Source organism: Acartia tonsa, chromosome 7, assembly GCF_053477335.1.
Source record: "Acartia tonsa isolate MP-2025a chromosome 7, ASM5347733v1, whole genome shotgun sequence".
Classification (NCBI taxonomy): domain Eukaryota; kingdom Metazoa; phylum Arthropoda; class Copepoda; order Calanoida; family Acartiidae; genus Acartia; species Acartia tonsa.
The window spans coordinates 6,743,135-6,762,316 of NC_137266.1; the positions used below are offsets into that span (position 1 = coordinate 6,743,135).

At 32.4% G+C, this 19,182-nt stretch overlaps 2 protein-coding genes across 3 annotated transcripts in view; both read right to left on the reverse strand.

The window, feature by feature from the left end:
- Positions 1–19,182, reverse strand: part of LOC145324750 (uncharacterized) — a 58,622-nt gene that overhangs the window by 25,145 nt on the left and 14,295 nt on the right. The gene's annotated exons all lie outside the window — the stretch shown is intronic.
- On the reverse strand, positions 560–4,889 carry LOC145324748 (uncharacterized). 2 transcript variants are annotated; one of them, XM_080167354.1, is made up of 6 exons: positions 4,813–4,889; positions 4,133–4,183; positions 3,881–3,934; positions 2,404–2,478; positions 2,130–2,216; positions 565–968 (listed from the first exon to the last, which is right to left on the reverse strand). In XM_080167354.1, the coding sequence occupies exons 1-6, from the start codon at positions 4,851–4,853 to the stop codon at positions 839–841; spliced, it is 438 nt and encodes a 145-aa protein (XP_080023480.1). In that variant the 5' UTR covers positions 4,854–4,889; the 3' UTR covers positions 565–838. The 2 variants fall into 2 exon arrangements, with proteins under 2 accessions (XP_080023481.1, XP_080023480.1); XM_080167355.1 differs by lacking the exon at positions 3,881–3,934 and having other exon boundaries at positions 560–968.

Consider the following 19,182-nt stretch of genomic DNA (forward strand, 5'->3'; position numbering starts at 1 on the left):
ACCGTTTTCAGTCACTATAGCGTGACATCTCTTTCTCATGCATTCGAAGACTTCTTTGGCAAATACTGTGTTCACATTCTTTAGCTCTTTCAAAGCTGCAAAAAAATATAATTTAATGATTAATGAATTAATATGAATTTAACATATTTTCCGATTTATTTGATTAAATTCCGACCGACATTATTCCATATTTCTTTCACACGCAATAAAAATAATTTGTTTGCAAAGCTACTCTACATTCAAGGTCAATAATATCAAGCAAGTTTTGACAAGTTTATAATGGTTCTGTGATTATGCTTCTAGATAATATTATTTTTTTCTATATTATAATAAATGGCATTCTATAATATGTTAGAATATAGTTAGTTTGTCTATAGGTTTGAGCTTTTTTGCTTCGCTTTCATGGATGTTGTCATCCTTGTTATTGGTATAAATATATTTATGTCTTAAAAGGGGCGGAGATAAGAATTATTTAGGAGGGGATTAGGGGATTAATTAGGGGGGGGGGGGTACTCAAATTTTCAAAATTGAAAAAGGAAATTCTAAGAGGATAACGTCCATAAATTCAAAACTATAGGAAAAGCATATCTTGACAAGTAAAGCAGAGTATGCCAATATTACGCCAAGTAAAGCAGAGTGTGCCAATATTCCCCCTAGTCAAGTAGAGTATGCCAATATTCTCCCAAGTCAAGTAGCGTGTGCCAAAACAGGCTATTGGCATACTCAGCTTGACTTGATCCATCATTTCTTCTGATTTTCTATTTTACACAGGCGTTTATATATATCTATATTTATACTCGTGACTACGCCCCTAGAAGTTTCTAGGGGCACTTAGGATTTAAAAATACCTTTGTAAATTGTTCTGGCTGTTAACGCTGCTATTATTACTATTATTACTGGATGTCGATGTTGTAGATGAAGTCCGTTTCAGGCCCATATGCAGGGAGGTATGCCCTTGCCCAAAATGACTAAATAGAAAACTAATTTAGTTTAATTAAGCCGACAAGTTATACTATTTATGCGAATAATTCTTATAGATACAAGGTTGCAAAAAATAGAATAGAGATGGATTTTTCTCATGGTGGGCTAAATATGTTGCTACCATCTCAACAATCATTTATTATTTGGTTTAATGCTTTTTTAAATTTACTAAAGCACGCCCATCTTTTTCCAAACTCAAATATTGCAAGACTTTTGTCTCACAAACATGTACCAATAAGTAGTATTTTTGACAACCTTGGATCTGAAATCTTTCATAAATATATTAAAAATTTTAGAACCTTTTATCCATTAGAAAGTGGACTAATGTTTAGAAAAGCCAAAGGATTTTTAGTACTTTTAGAAAAGCATAGAGAAACCTTTCTTCATTCAAATATTACTTCATCTGTATGGGCAAAGAATGTCAAATTTAACAATGTTGATATAATGGAACTAAACGAGCATGGACTAAACACCATGGACTAAACACCATTGCATCAATTCTTGATTTCATCAAAATACAGCACAAAGTTTTATATCGGCCATTGTTAAATTCTGCCATTAAAGAAAATCTTACTGAGAAACCAGTTTTATAAAAACTACAAAAAGTGGTGGAAAATATGTGTAGTGGTTTTGAATTTAATAACTTAATTTGTTTAACTGAATCAAAACAAAAGTTTGTTTTGAAGCCTATCATAAAGCTTTTTGAAAACTCTCCCAGAATATATACCTTTCATTTTAAAAAAACAAACAAAGAATTATTGCAAGATCAATTTGTCCCCCCTTCATTTAAAACTAGAAAAATGGATAAAAAATACAATCCAGAATTTGAGGTTTTCAAAAATAGCTTTAATAAAATTCTGTCGCTACCTATTGTTTTATACTATAAAAGTTTTCTGTTTGAACAATTTAATCGTACTCTTATAAGTAGAAACAAATTGTATGAAATGAAATTATTGGATAATAATCTTTGCTTGAAATGTAACGTAAAAGCAGACACTGATCATTCAATTATGGAATGCTACTTCCCTAGTTATTTTACGCATTGTCTCGCATTATTTCTTGATAATTACTACAATGATGGAAAACAAAAAGACAGATCATTAAAAATAAGCAAGGATGAACAAATATTGAAATTCAATGAAATTTACCTTTCAGCCCATTGATGTGAAGGACCTGCGATTGCGTTATCGTGGGACCAGGAATCAGCCTGCTGCCCTTGCAGCTTCAGGGTACTCCTAGATAGTTAGATACATTAGTTGTTTAATCTATATTTGTTTAATATTACGAAAGTTTGTGCAAATCTTCCTGCTAAAGACATTTCTTTCAACTAATCCTTTTAGTAATGTTTTCATCCTTGTTTTTTTGGAAACCCTTTTTTTGGCTCAATTACTGCTAAAAACTTCAATTTCCAATGAAATTTACCTTTCAGCCCATTGATGTGAAGGACCTGCGATTGCGATATCCTGGGACCAGGTATCAGCCTCCTGCAGGGTACTCCTAGATAGTTAGTTGTTTAATCTATATTTGTTTAATATTACGAAATCGCCCCCCCCCCCCTAGCGCCCAAAACGGCCCCCCTGCCCCCCCCCCCCTAGCCACTGCCCCCCCTGCCTCACCCTAAATGTCGAAAAATGCCCCATTTTGCCCCCCCCCCTCGGTCAACAAAAATGCCCCATTTTGCCCCTTCAACCTCCAAACCAAAATTCTCCCAGTGTTTCATGAATTATCCAAAAATTTTCTGTCGCTTCGCGCCAATTACATATTCACTACTCAATAAATCCAATTAAAGACAATGGCCAATAAATTAGTGTACATCCCAAATGATGATACACAAAATTTCTCATTTTGTAGATTAAAATTATTGGCTGAAACGTTTGAACACTCAACTTAACTAATCAATCTACCAAAATCAACTAAATTTTAGAATTATTATAAATATATTTTTAAACTTATGTACGAAAAGCCAGAGATCTTAAGGGATAAGACAATGGCCGATAAATTGGTGTAAATCCCTAATGATGATACACAAATTTCCCCTTTTGCAGATTAAAATTATTGGCTGAAACGTTTGAACACACAACTTAATGAATCAATCAACTAAAATCAACTAAATTTTAGAATTATTACAAATATATTTTTAAACTTATGTAGTAAATATCAGGGATCTTAAGGGATAAGACAATGGCCGAAAAATTGGTGTACATCCCCAATGATGATACACAAAATTTCCCTTTTTGTAGATTAAAGTTAGTGGTTTAAATGTTTGAACACTGAATCAACCAAAATCCAATAAAATCCCCAAACATGATAAGCCTATAAAAAAATCGTTAATATAAAACTAATTAACAGCCCAATGTCCTCTCCCTCCCCGAGGAAAAGTTGTAATCTGTTTATGCTGTACATAACAAAACAGGAAATGGTAGCATTTTTATTTTTATTGAAGCTACTCTATAATCTATTTCGTTAAAATTTTGCAGAAATTTTATTTAAATAGCAATAAGTATCCATATATCTTTCAATATAATGGCGAAATTTTAAATATCTCCATCCTTGCTGGCACAGGATGCCAGCAAACCTGGCAGGGTCATACAGGTAAAGAGTAAAAATATTTTGTTTGCCTTAAACTAAGCATTTTAAGTTACCAAATACTAAAATATCCTGTAAAAATATTTTGTTTGCCTTAAACTAAGCATTTTAAGTTACCAAATACTAAAATATCCCTCAGAAATCTTTAAACACAAATTCTACTTGTCTTTTTTAATAAGTATGAAAGCACCTTTGGAAAAAGGTTGCCAAATAAAAGGGTGAAGGGAGTAAATAACGCTAACGAATTAAATAAGAATATAATTTAAACCAAATTTTTCACCAAGGAAGTAGAAGTTTATAATTGATTTTTTACCTTGCCCCAACCAGTACCCCATCAAGATTTGTCACAGCTTGTAGATCTGCAGAACTATAACAAAATGAATATTTAAGAAATATAATTGAAAGAAGGAGTGGACTTCCCCCCAAACCCTTTTTTACAGCTAAAGATTACAGAAATTGGCGTCCTGAATTGGTTTTACTTATCCGGTAAGCTTGATACATATCTTGTGGTATGGTTTTATGCTATTTTCCCGCCTTCGTGTCAGTATTAATGGGTTAAATTTACCTTGATGGGTTGGCAATGACATCAGTATTTAGGTAAATTTCATCTGGTTCACTAAAATATAAAATTTAAGTAAAAACTAAAACCTTATTTTTCAAATCTTAAACAAGGATGACAACATCCATAAAAGCGAAGCACTGAAACGGTAGGACAAACGGACATTAACACTTACATAGTGTCAGAACTGAATAATCAGAATATGAATGTGTAAGAGTCAATGCAAAATTTAAGTTGAAAAACTACTTTATACAGGATAATGTTTATGGACATTCTTTCATTTTTAGGACTTGATTATAGAGTTGCCTCGCTTATTACATTATACTTTGTTGTCCCAGGAATCAATATACCGAAAATCAGATCAATCTGATAATTAGATCAAATAAAATATGTCATACACTGACATATTTTTGGATATTCATAATAAGAATACAGTAAAATATTTCGCAAAAAAACATTTGTAGGTTTGAAAGTAAGTAATATTATCTTTATATTGTAAAAGAGAAACAAAAATTCAGATGCAATGTTAATAAATGAAGAAGTTTTTTTCTAAAATTTTTATGGGAAATCTGGCAACAAAAAGAGTGTGAGAGTAGCAATTATTAACAGTCCATTTTTTTTATAGCTTCGACATCGTAGTACAGACAGACTGGTCTACAAATAGAAACAAAATTGATAGATATAACCTGTCCTTGTGAACCATATATCTGATTTCTGAATCATTCATTCTGATTGTTTTCACTGAAAAATCATAATGCAAAGGTCAACAACATACAAATGCTTAAAATAAACTGCCTTACAATACAATGTCACAATATCACCCTATCCTCCCTCCCCCTTCAAACTTGTTGTAGCATTATAAATACGTGAATGCCCTCCCCTCCCCCTTCATCAATTCCTCTCTGCCTGCCGTCCCGTGGCCCGTAAGAAAGATTAAATGTATAGGGTGGGGGGAGGGGAGGGTTGTTAAATTTGACCGGAAAATACGTTATATATGACACAGGTGAATTTTGAATATACCTACCGTCAGTCACCAAATTTAAAATGAGATAGAGTCGACTTTCCCCCCTCCTAATTAAGTACCCCTAGGGGCTTTTAGGGGCGTAGCCGCTAGTAATATATATAAAATAAATAACATGTTTAATTTATTTATGAATTTTAAAGAAAACTCAAATAAGAAAGACACACATTTAATGAATGGATTTTACTAATATTTTTAAAAGCAAAGCTTTTCTATAATTAGGATGTAAGTTTTATGATAACGTTTACTTATTCGTTGGCTTAACAACTTGTACAACACAAAGTATAATCATGTAATGTAATAAGCGAAGAAATATTTCTGGTTCTTAAATTAGTTTATGAAAAGTTAATTTCTTAAAGATTTATTTCTTATGATATCAAATAACTATGTAGCTAGAAACTTTTATGGATTTATTTCTTGTCTTATTTTTTACACAAAAATACCACTTCTGTAGATTAAAATTAGTAGTAGAAACGATTAAACACTCAACTTAGATAATCAACCAATCAAAAGTCCCCAAAGTTGCTGGGCCAACGAATAAGAAAACGTCATTAAAAAACTTTGGGGACTTGTGTAATTATAGCTCATTGTCCCCTTTTTCTCGTGTCCTCCATTGTCATGTCATTGTCAACAATGCTTTCTAAAAATAGACATCGCCCCTCCCCCCCCCCCCCCAAAGAAAGAATAGAATATCATATGACGTGACGTCGCCTCGCCACCGAGATTTCATTTCCTAATAATCATGACATATTAGTGAAACAAGGAAAACATTTTACAAATTTAAACCAGTTTCAGCTTGAAGCATGTCTAAAACTTTTATTGATGTTTAAAAAATGTTTAATACATTTGTTTTAACTTTAGGTTACATACAAAGTTTATTTTGATGAAGATACGTTGTGACGTACAGACAAACAAATTAAATAGAAGCTGCGCTTCTTAAAATTATCGCTGGATATGTGTGATCATGAGATGGGGGAAGGGGCTCAAAAAACAAGGTCATGTTATTTGACCGCAAACAAAAAAAGAAATGTTGTATTTTGTTACATGATATATGATGATTCTTGTTTGGCGAGGGAAAGAGGGAATGGGATTATTTACATTTTTCCCCCTCCCTCACACTAAATTCTTTGCATCTCAAATAATATTGTTATCTAAGCCTCTAAGATATTAGAGGTGGTTTAATTTGAAGCTGAGAACCATATTAGTTGAGCGGCTAGCACATATATAACTTAAGGATAGGTTTTAAGCTATTTTCATAATATTAGTTCAATTTAAAAAGTTTCATCCGGTGGAAAAGTTAGAATACAAGTCCATGTTTAAGAAAAAGCCTCCCCCCTCCCCCTTTGCTCAGCTCAGTAACGTACAGAGCAGCAGTGGTGTGGAAGGAATAAACACTCTATCTATCTATGACACTATTATTTGAACACTTGGGGTAAAGTACCACAACTCTTCCTTCCAAAGAAATTGCTAGGATTTTAAGCTATACCCCCCCCCCTAACCCTTATAAACAAATAAGTTCAAGTCAACCTGTAGCTTACCTTTTGATTGCTTAAAATATATACATTTTTTATAATCGCACAGAGACCCCATTTTTTCTCCACTTTCCTATCCCCCCCCCCCCCCCTACTTTTCCTAAACACCCTTCCTTGCATATTGCTGTATATATTACTTATATAAAAGACCGCTTAAAAAAAAAACATTTAAATCGGAGTCTAAAATTAAAAGGCTGTCAACAACGCCCACAGGCGTTTTTCAGTCCTTGGATACTTGTATTATATTGTGTTAAACCTATAGTATTTATTGTTTATATAAAAAACTAGCGGCTACGCCCCTAGAGGCCTCTAGGGGCACTTGAGGAGGTTTAAATCCCAAGACTAAATTTTTAAAAATTTGGGGGTGGGTAATTTTTTTCTAGGGGTGATTCCTCTTCGGAGGGTGGTGGTACCCTCCGCAAAAATAATTATAAACCATCCCGGGACCTATGAGAAGCTACCCTGTTAAGGAGAACCCGATAGGTTTAGCGGTCAGCGAGATCCTTCGCTACAGACTAAAAACGCTTACTACTTTATATATTAGGACAGTTTATTAATAAATTCTTAATGCAATGTAATTACCACTTATGAATAATGTATATGTTGTTTTGTCCCAACCAATAAATATTTGAATTTGAATTTGAAAAAGATAAGATGTTTATGTCGATTTTCGGCTAGAAATCATCCCAAGATAATGAAATAGCCTAAAACCATCACGGGACCTATGTGAAGCTTACCTCAAATAGAAAATTCAATCGGTTCAATAGTTATTGAGATCTTAAGCTTAAAAAAAACTTACTGCTTCGCCCCTAGCCTCTAGTACAACAAAGTACACAATGACATAAGCTAATCATATTTAAAATTTAGTCCTAGAAATGTAAGTTTGTCCTTAGAAAATACCCTTTATTTAACATTTTGTTTCGACTTTTATATATTTATGTTTCGATTATTCAGTTCTGACACTCTACAAGTGTTAATGTTCATTTGTTCTACCGTTACAAAGCTTCACTTTCATGGATGTTTTCATCCTTGTTTCTAATATAAACTACCAAATAAATATTTTACATTTCTTAGGCATAGAAGAGAAAAAATGCGTTTAAATTTACAAGGACATGATATTAAATCTTAATAAATAATGACTGTTTTTATTTTCTATGCATACGAACAGTCCCTAGTTTGAGAGTAGCTAAGGTTTTCAAATTTATATTAAGTATTTACACATGTTATATAATTCAAATGGTCGTAAAATTGATTAAAATTAAATTACAGAACAAACTGTATGGCCTTATTGTTTTTAGAACAACATTTTGATAGCGAAGGTTTTTACAATTATGGTGTTTACGTCCGTGTATTGATTCATAAAAACAATTGTGATATTTTGTTACCATATTTATTTATATTGACTTAATGACTTAAAATACTCATCATGACACAATAAATAAATTAGTTTATAAAGTTCTACAATTATATTACAAACAATTTACATTTTACATTAAAGTACATGAAACATTAATATTATTGTGGTTTAACCCTCCAACGTTTATGTTTATATTTACAGCACTACGGCCAACCTGTTCACCAACAACTTGCGGCGGCGGCCGCGGCACTACTTCATCCTCTGCAACAACAGGTGGGTCAACTTCTGGTTGTTCAACAGCAACGGCTCCAACTTCTAGTTCCGCTTGTCCAGCCTGTTCACCAACAACTTGCGGCGGCGGCCGCGGCACTACTTCATCCTCTGCAACAACAGGTGGGTCAACTTCTGGTTGTTCAACAGCAACGGCTCCAACTTCTAGTTCCGCTTGTCCAGCCTGTTCACCAACAACTTGCAGCGGCGGCCGCGGCACTACTTCATCCTCTGCAACAACAGGTGGGTCAACTTCTGGTTGTTCAACAACAGCGTCTCCACCTTCTGGTTCCGCCTGATCTGCAGCTGGGATAGGAAGTTCTACAGGGGGGGGAGGGGGTTGAACACCAGCGTCTCCACCTATATGCAAGTTGCCAACAACTAAAAGACCAACATCAAGTCTGTTGCCTCCTGTACCTGCTAGTTCTCCTCCTGCTAGTTCTTGGTTCATTAGCAGGTTAGCTTGGCTATGAACGTCGCCGACGATCATATTTTTAATTTTTAAAGCGCTGTTTATATGTTCTGGAGGTTCTTGTTTGCCAGCTCCATAGTAGTTTCCCAGGACAACTTTTGGAGCATCCTGATTTTGACTTTGGGCTCGGGTGGTAGGAGCAAGGTAATTGCCCATTACGGCGGAACTACCTTTTGGCTTTTCATGTTTTCTTCTAATTGGACCTGGCATATCTGGTCACGACCAAATTAAAACTACCAATATAACAATGTATATTTCAAATCATAAACAAAAAAAAAAGGTGGAGTAAATAATATTGTATGTGTATTGTGTAATTTTAAAGTTTGCTTCCTGCACCAACTATTACCCAATAAATTCCATTAAAACTACCAATATAACAATGTATATTTCAAATCATAAACAAAAAAAAAAGGTGGAGTAAATAATATTGTATGTGTATTGTGTAATTTTAAAGTTTGCTTCCTGCACCAACTATTACCCAATAAATTCCATTTCATACATTTTAAAAGAAACCGAAAAATCTCCACCCACTTATTGTTTTCACCTTGCAAACTAAAGTTATGTTCGGATGGACAGACGCCCAGACCATTATTCTAAAAAAGCTTCGCTTTTGAAAATGATCATTTTTGTTCATTATTTCAAATGAATTATTTAAAAAAACACTTGTTTGATATTTAGTTATTTAGGGACAAAAAATAATTATTGACATTACCTGCTAAATTTATCTTTATTTATAAAATTCTGCGCTACTAATTCAAGTTAATTCTATAATATATAATATAGATAGATAGATGGATTGAAAAATCAACCAAAAAAGTCTACTATAACTTCTCGAAGATATTATAAAACAAATACCAGATATTAAACCTAAAAGTTCACAATTATTCCCTTCAAAATTAGTATAGTATAAGGATGATATGAATAATGCCGCCGCTTTCAACCAATCACAGATGAGCAAATTCTACCTCCACCAATAGAAATACTGGCGGCAAATATGTACATTTCTTCACATCAAATATAAGAAAAGAAATAGGAAACAAATGGCCAAAAAGTTTTTAAAAGCGAGGCTTTTATATTTTTGGATGTTCCGTAAAATTTTTCTTGGATTTTTAGAACTCTGTAATTCGATTTCCGTGAGAATAGGTATTATTTAATAATAATGCGTACCTTATTTCTGAACCTCGTAAAAGTGTCTGACTATGACGTCAGAAAAAATTAACAATTAACCAATGAGAGATCGCTATATATTTTACCATTGCCGCTAAAAGTGAATACTGGCTTCTCGTTGGTTAATTGTTAATTTTTTCTGACGTCATTGATATTCTAATATATTGTAAACAAAATAACACCTGAATTTCTTTTCTTTATTATATTTTAGTAGAATATGTATAATAAGTAATGGTTATGATTAATATTCTTTGTTTGATTTTGATAATTTCATGTAAATCATTGGTCTCATGGTATGGTTCGTTCTTGTTGGGGCTGTTTATATGGTGTTGGCTGAAACATAAGAGACATATAGAAAACTTAAAAGGATGATTAAGTGTATGTTTTAACACTTTAAAACAAATATATCTCTTGTTGATTATTTGCAAAAATTTGTAAAGGACCAAAGTATTCAAGTTTGAGTCTACTCTATAATTTGGGGTGTAAAACGACAAGAAAATACATGCATTATTTACAAAAGATCTCTATTACTTTAAGCACTATTATAACATAATTGATAGGACAATTCTAACATGCCTAAATTAACGAATAAAAGCTATCTATCTCGGACGGACGGACGGATTGACCATTATTATAGAAAAGCTTCGCTATTAAAAATGTGTATATCTCTATTCTCTAATACAAAGTAGCTTGATGTCTGTCCGTCTGTCTGTCCCTTAAGATCTCGGTAACCACTGATTGGATTCTACTCTTCAGGGAAAAAAAAATCTGTAAAAAATCTTGATTTGACCAAACTTATTTATCTAAGAATAAAGAGGTGTTCTTAAAAGAGAAGCGAAGCGAAACTGAGGCCTAGAAAATTATGGATTTTAATTTGGTAGCTACTGTCTCCATACAACTGACTTTGGTATGTACGTAACATTAGGTTTTGAAGTTACTTCTAATTTTTACAACTTTTGCTAGCAGGTTGACTGTCTTCTAATAACAGGGATCTTAAGGGATGGGACAAAGTAGCCCCAAAGTAGATAAATTGTTATGAACCCAATAATGACAAACCAAATATAATTATTTGTTAAAAACTTCAAGTACTAATATTTTCAAAAGTCAATAAATGCAAGGTTGAGTGATTTTTTTCGGAAATAAATAGAAATCCCCTTCTCCAAAAAATTAGAAAATTAACTCCTTTTACTTACATCATTAAGGATGCTAAATTGACGAATATTACATCACTAATTACCTTTTCTTACCCAATATTACAAACTTAATTACCTTTTCTTAAAAATACAGAAAATATAAAAATCAATTAGTTTTGCTATATTCACATTATTGCATAGATGATTATTTTTTTGAAAATAAAAATAAATAAACAAAATCATATAAGATAATTAATATGTTATATTCATTTTTGAGATATTGGCCTAATTTCGAATTTAGAGCACTTGAGGTACAATGTCTGACTGTTAATAAAGGTCATGGCCGCAGCGCTCGGCCCCCTGGCCTGCCTAGCCGCGGGCGCTTGGCCCCCTAGCTTATAACCTAACCTAACCTAACTTATGTTATTCTCAGGACATTTATTTAAGAAAAATATATTCAACTGTTAATACATAGATGGTTTAGAATTTCGTGGATTTTACAAAAAGTGGTTGGTAGATTTTAAGTTTTAATGTTTTTTTTACAATTTTTAACATTGTTTTTGCAATTTTTAGGTTGGGTTAGGTTAGGTTATAGGCAAGGGGGCTGAGCACCTGCGGCTAGGCAGGCCAGGGGGCCGAGCGCTGCGGCCATGACCTTAATTAACAGTGGAGGCTACTTTCCTTACGAGGCTACTTTCACTAGGAGGCTACTTTGTCCAAGATCTTTTCTTGCAGGGTTCCTTTAACGAATAAAACATTTTTATACAACTTTGGCTATTTTTTGCCCTCTATCTCCTAAATACTAGGGGCACTTTACAAATCCTTTTGTTGCTGAAATTTCTATGCATTTCAATGAGATAAAAGATGAGAAGTAGTGGTTTTGATATTTCAATTTTCTACGGACATTTCTTGTCAAACCTATGCAGAATTTTTAAAAGCGAAGCTTTTCAGTAAATAGAGTTGGTCCCTACGTCCGTAATGGTAAGCTCTATTCGTTAATTTAAACAGGTTAGAATTGTCCTGTCGATTTCAGCTTTGCATGATAATTCCTATGACAAATTTTTGACAACAAATTTTTGTATGTTAAAATTATCCGTTTCATCTGATTTTTTTCAATACTGATTCCTATTACAACAAGGTACAATTTTATAAGCGAAGCATCTCTACAATCAAGTCCTAATAATGTAAGTATGTCCTAATTTATCACAGTATCATCTATTTATGCAGTTTTGCAACAAATTTACTTACAATATTGTTTGCACTTTTGCATTAACACTTCCATTTCAAAGCTTCGCTTTTATGGATGTTGTGAACCTTGTTAATTCAGAAAGTAGTTGAATTTGTCTATTTTTATTCAGAATTGCACAGTTTTATTGGTAAGCCTAGTATTGTTCACAATTATCAAACCAAAAACTTTCAAACAATAAATTGGGACAGTGGAAAGTGTCATGTGTGACGCCAATAAAAAAACGTCTAAAGGTGGAAAAGAAACCCCTAAAAAAGAGATGGATAAAAGGTTTTTTTTTATGACGTCACACATAACTCAATCTAATCTGTGCTTTGTATATGTTCTTGTGTTTTAATATTTATGATTAAGCAAGCCAAAACAAATTTAGATGAATTATATTTGCAATGTATTCCAAGTGAATATTTGAAATTATTGAGTAATGGCCGCTTCGACCAAGAAGTAATGATGAGTTTTCAGATATATGCAGCAAGAAAAAAGTGATAAATATAGAAAAAAAGTATCTCGCCAAAAAAGGAAACAAGGACTATTACGTCAAATACAAGCGATGTACATCGCTAATTATTACGCACAAAATTACCCCTTCTGTAGATTACAATTAGTGGTTAAAACGTTTGGACACTTGTATTGAAAATACAGACTGACCACCAAATGTGACTCGTAGAGTATCATCGCTACCAAAATTATACTCTAACACAGACATGTAAAAAAAACACTCCTTATTTGAAAAGGAATGCGTGCAAAAATTTGCAATCCATCTTCAAATATCCTTTCATTTTCAATAAATCTTATTTACACAGCCTCCTTACAAATCATACTTGACAGCAAAAAGACAATTTTGTCCATAATTAGCACAGATAAAACAAGCTAACATTATTTTTGAATGTAAGAGAAATTAATAATTTCAGAAATTTTGTTTAAAATATTGAATATTAATGAGTAAAATACAAATTTTTTCATCAGTCATTGTAATACAATCACTGAATATGACACATTCAAATGGATATACAATGTAAGTGGATATATTGACAGGAAAAAAATTTCTTTAATTTACAGTAATACTCAATTTAGCTTGCTAATATGGACCAGATTTACTGGTTAGTTTGATCATCCATTGCAAGAGGAGAGGATGGGCTAAATTGGATGGATGAAGGGTATTGCGAGCAGCACTTCATCAGAGAACATTAAACTCTGGTGCAGCATCCAATTAATAATAAATCGATTCACATTTTTAATATGGCTTATAACCTGAGATTAAATATAAAAAAGTGCAAACCGAGAAAGAGGGAGGAGATAAAAGAGGGTCTATAAAACGTATATGAGAAAATGCAAGCTACCCTTCCTTTTGATTAGGATATATGAAAGTGACCGATCATAGATTTGGACAAAGATGTATAAATACAAATAGTTCAAAAATCCATACAAAATCATAAAGAAACTTAAAATTTTTTTATTCTCGAATTAATTTTTTTTGTTTTTTAGACTATGGATCCAAAATTGAGACAAATATAAACAGAAGTCACATAACTTGAAGTTTTTTTTTTACAAATTATACTTTTTTAATGCGTAGCATTCATATGTTTGGTATGTCTATATCATTTTTTAAAAGAAAATTTCATCTAAGCGAAATTGAAAAACAAAAAATGTTAACAATCTTTGCATGTTTGGTTATTGATATTAGTATTGATTTTTACAACCGTGGTGTAAAATTCATGAAAATATTATAATTTAAGGTCGTCCTAAAACTTTTGATGTTCTTAGTTAAACATTTTTAACGCCTTAGTTGAATTGTAAAACGTTGAGAAAACCCTACCCAAAGCTAGATACTTTTTTATTAAACATCCGTCCTGTTATAGACAATACAAATATCTTTTATCAATGCTTACATCAGTAGCCATAAATCAACACTTAAAATCAACAATTTATTTTTCAATTATTTTTTAAGCAATCACGACCTTACCCACCTTAAAAGAGCGGTTTCCTTAAGCTATAATACAGGATTACTTCATGCAAGTATTTAAAAAAGTCACCTATAAAGTTTTGACAAAATATTTTGATTACAGATAGCTGTCAAACGGCTGGCAGCAAAGTCTTTATAGATAAAATCAGTATATTTCTCAATTTTGTCACAAATATTTTTTGTATTATAAATCTTTTTTTGAGCACCCAATATGTAATTAACTTTGTTTGTCGGTCTCTCCGTCATGCTAAAAATATGAATACAAAAAAATGTAATAATATGTAAGAAAGGTTTCGTGATGCTTGATTTCACAAAATTCTATTTGAATATTTTTAAAATTCCCTCCAACTGTATTTCCCTATACCAATGACCTTGTTCCGACTCTCAATTGGGACATTGAAAATCAAATAGTGTCGGAAATATTACCACAGCCAATTAGCAGAAAACAATTTGCTAGCAGACGAAAAGGTCATTAAAAAGGGGGGATATAGTTATATGTATATACATCTATACTATAGATCTGTTTTCCCTCTTATCCATTGTTTTTTGCTTAGCTTTTATGGATGTTGTTATCCTTGTTTTAAACTATAATTTATTTTATTTACAGCCTTCAAACTTACATATGATAATTTATGCTTAAATCTCAAGATGATCCGTGTACTTGTACATAAATATTGGTCATGTTACTTGAAGGTTATTTATATCTTAAACTTCAGAGATAAAGGGTACGATGCACAGACATATAACAGACAACTATCCCTTTGATTGTACTACTTTTATATAGAAGTCTTAACTGTATAGCAGCTTGTAGTGACTGATAAAGAATAACGTCATACAATACAAATGACCAATGATAGACCAGTATTCATTTTACCATTGGTCAATATAAAGGTATACTGGCCTATCATTGGTTATTTGTATTGTATGACGTAATTTATCATTGGTTAATATAATGTATACTGGCTTATAATTGGTCATTTGTATTGTATGACGTAATTTTTCATTGGTTAATATAATGTATACTGGCCTATCATTGGTCATTTGTATTGTATGACATCATTTTTTTATAAGGTACTATAAGCTGCAGCCTGCTTCCTTATGCTACTATGTTGTATAGTATTTAGTTGCGCGTGTTTAATTGTCAAAACAATACTTGCTATTCAAGTCAGGTGTATGACATTAATTTAGACTAGATATCCTTTATTCCTGACTGACCATATATTGACTCATCTATTTATGTATGTAAAGGATACAACAAAGGCATACTCAGAATATTTGGAAAATGGCAAATTTGCAAAATTCTCAAGGATATACAGGGTGCGCCACATAAATCCGGACTTTTTCTTATTTTTAGAAAAATGAACATAAAATCGTCAATTTCAAAGATTTTATTGAATTTTAAAAACTGGGAAGCAAACTAGCTATATAACTATTAGATTATTCAATAAAATCGCCGCCAGCCTCAATCACCACCTCTACCCGCCCCCTGAACCGCCCCCAGACCCTGGTCACCATGTCCCTGTCCAAGCTGGCGAAGTTCTCCTTCATAGTGGTAATGAGGGAGGTCTTTGTTGTATGGGCGCCTTTATTGGTTCATGCTTTAATGGCGCTCCAGGCCCAAAAGTCAATTGGATGAAGATCGGGGCTGCTGGGAGGCCATATCTCCTTAGGGACGTGAGTAACTGCAGGATCCAAATTCACCCAACTTTCAAGCTACCCTTCGACACGGCGGCTCTCATTTGGGCCACAATTAAGCTAGAACAACGTGCAATACCTTTTTGGAAATGGCATGAAGATTAAGCTAGGGTTATCATCGCAACACATAGTCTAAAACGAGTTTTAAGGTTACAAATGGGCCCATGTAGTCGAGAACCGAGAAATTTTCACGAATTTTCACGATTTTTGACGTTTTTGACCTCTCAAAATCTGTCACGTTTCACTTTGATGGAGTACTACGGCCAAGCCATTTCAGATAGAGAGCTCTAGTCTTTTTTAGTGTCTTACTTACGTATCTAACAGTATCCCCAGCAAGTTGCATAACTCTACCTCACCTACAGATGGGCTGAGGTCAGATTTAGTGGGCCCTAGTCAAGAATCCAGGGTAAACTATCAGCGCGTTTCGATTCTGCCATGTTGAACATAAGCGCTGCCAGCTTGGAGAACACGTCCTCCATCGTCTAAAAATTTTTATGGGCAAAAAGATAACTACCCAAGCTTTTTATAGTGTGGTCAAACGTCATGATTGGTCAAGTAGTTTTGGTGCTATGGCCGTTTGAAAAAAGTCCGGATTTATGTGGCGCACCCTGTAGATAATTAATTATCATAATACTTCTTGATTTTTTTAGATTATTTGTCATATAATAATTTATTCATCGTACTGTATTATATACAACTTTGTTGTCCTAAGAATCAGTATTCCAAAAATCTAAGGCCAATCGGATAATTTTATTACATAAAAATTCGATGCTAAAAAAGTTAAAAAGCAACATGTTTAAAATGAACGTACAGACTTTTTGATAACAATTATAGAGTTTCTTAGCTTTCTAACTTGTACCTAACTCCTATCGGAATCAGCATGCAAAGTTTAAAATCGATAGAACAATTCTAACATGTCTTAATTAACGAAAAGAGCTATCCGTTACGTACGGACCGACGCTAATTATAGAAAAGCTTCGCTTTTTAAAACTGTTTAGTATCACGGACCCTTTTAACTTTGTAAAAATTTATGGACACTAGACGTGCAATATATCCTGCAATCATCGTGAATCACAATTCATACCGAATTCCTTCAAATAGTAACAATGCAAAGATGTTTAAATATGCTTTATTTCCTCATACCTTTATTAGTCAATGAAATATGTTGTTGAACAATTTTTATTGATTGCTTTTATGTTAACAAATAGTTGTAAAAACAATAAAGTATTTAATATGTCTAGGCCCTTCTCTTCTAGGCCATAAAACCAATTTTATCAAAGGGGCTTTTTTATTTCTTAATTCAAAATTATTTAAGGTATAGGTTAAAACTTTGTGATAGTTATTTTTCGCATCTTATTATAGACAGCTTTTCGCGAATATTAAAATGAAAAAAGACCTGGGATAACAAAACTGGTATTAATTTTATGACGCTTATGCTAATAGTCTGTCCTACGATGATATACATTTTTCAGTATGGCTAAGAACCGGTTCTAATCCAACGGATATTACTTGGTTTCGAAGCCATACTAGAAAAATATTTAAGAATCTAGCGGCAAAAATGCAAGCATTTATACATAATGTTCAACTTAATGTTTCAAATGATTAATAAAACAGAAGGTTTTGTCATTAAAAACTAGAAAGTTTTGTAATTATAAAGTGAGGTTGAGAGATTTTTTAAATGTTTAGAAATCCTTTTAAAGAAAATGAATTTATATATGTTATATTATAAGTCAAGTAAAATATTAAAGGCTTAATTAAACAATTTCTTATTTATATCTATTTCAAGATTAGATAGTTAAATATAAGACATATGAACAAACAACCATTTTATTATTATTTAGATATTAGAGCGTTACCAATAAAGTAGATGTTAGTATATTATTGGGTCAAAGAATCAAGGCTTTTTGTGGCAATTATTGTTCTTTATACATTTTGTATAGAAACTATCTAGAATTCGAACAAAAGTAGTCTAATTGGTTTTGGTTGATAAAGGACTCATTTTTATTCGTAACCCTTTCTGCATCTTGTTATATCAGCTCCTATTAGAGCTGGAGGGCTAAACAAAATGTGTTTGTCCCAAGTTTGATAAAGAATTTGCTACTATAAGGCAGTCAGTCATTTGTGCTTATTTCATGACCTATGTTTTTTTTTTACTTATTTTTGAAAATTTTTATTTTATTTAAATTTTATATTAAAATTATCATAATATAAATTTCGGCCAAGGCTGGCAGCCGCCGCTGACGGTAGCCAGCGGAAAAACATCTTATTTTTTATGCCAAGTAGACATATGTTATTTAGGCTTATGTTTAAAATCTTAAGTCTCAAATTATTTTTCATAGGATGCCAATCTTTTTGTATTAACGTTAATTGATGGACCTTTATACAAGGCCATGAGACGAATAAAGAATCTACATATATCCGTGTTATTATTATTAGATATTACCATCAAGGATAATATACACAATGTTTAAAAATCATGCAACGTTTGACAGGGTTTCTATTAATATGAGTAAATATACTTAGTAGATATACAAATTTGAAGATAGGTACTACGACGTTCTTGTCATCATATTTTACTGCTCCTTTTTTAAAAATTTTGCCAAACAAATTTGCAAATTTTTTTGCCAAACATATATTTGCCTTTTTTCATTTCACAATTATTTCAATTATTTGCAAAAATATCAAAAATATTTTTTATGTCCTAACTATCACAAATAGTACAGAGCATGTTGATATTTTTCAAGATTAAAAAATGCATAATCAATATTTGTAATTATTTCCATTTAAATCGCCATGTTTCATTGCTAGGCATGAAAGAATTAAATGTATATACTTGTAGGTATCATCACCTTGATTCATGTATATTCCCAGCTGTATTGTTAACAAGTATATTACTTGTAGGTATTATCACCTTGATTTATGTATATTCCCAGCTGTATTGTTAACAAGTATATGGCCTGTAGGTATCATCACCTTGATTCATGTATATATTCCCAGCTGTATTGTTAACAAGTATATGACTTGTAGGTATTATCACCTTGATTCATGTATATTCCCAGATGTATTGTTAAGCTCTGCTAACAAAAGATTTATCCAAAATACTCCCTAGAGATGGAATGATTCTGCCATACAGCATTAATTTTTTAGCCATAGAGACTTACAAATTAAAATTAACCTTAGATTTAATTTGTTTTAGTTACAAT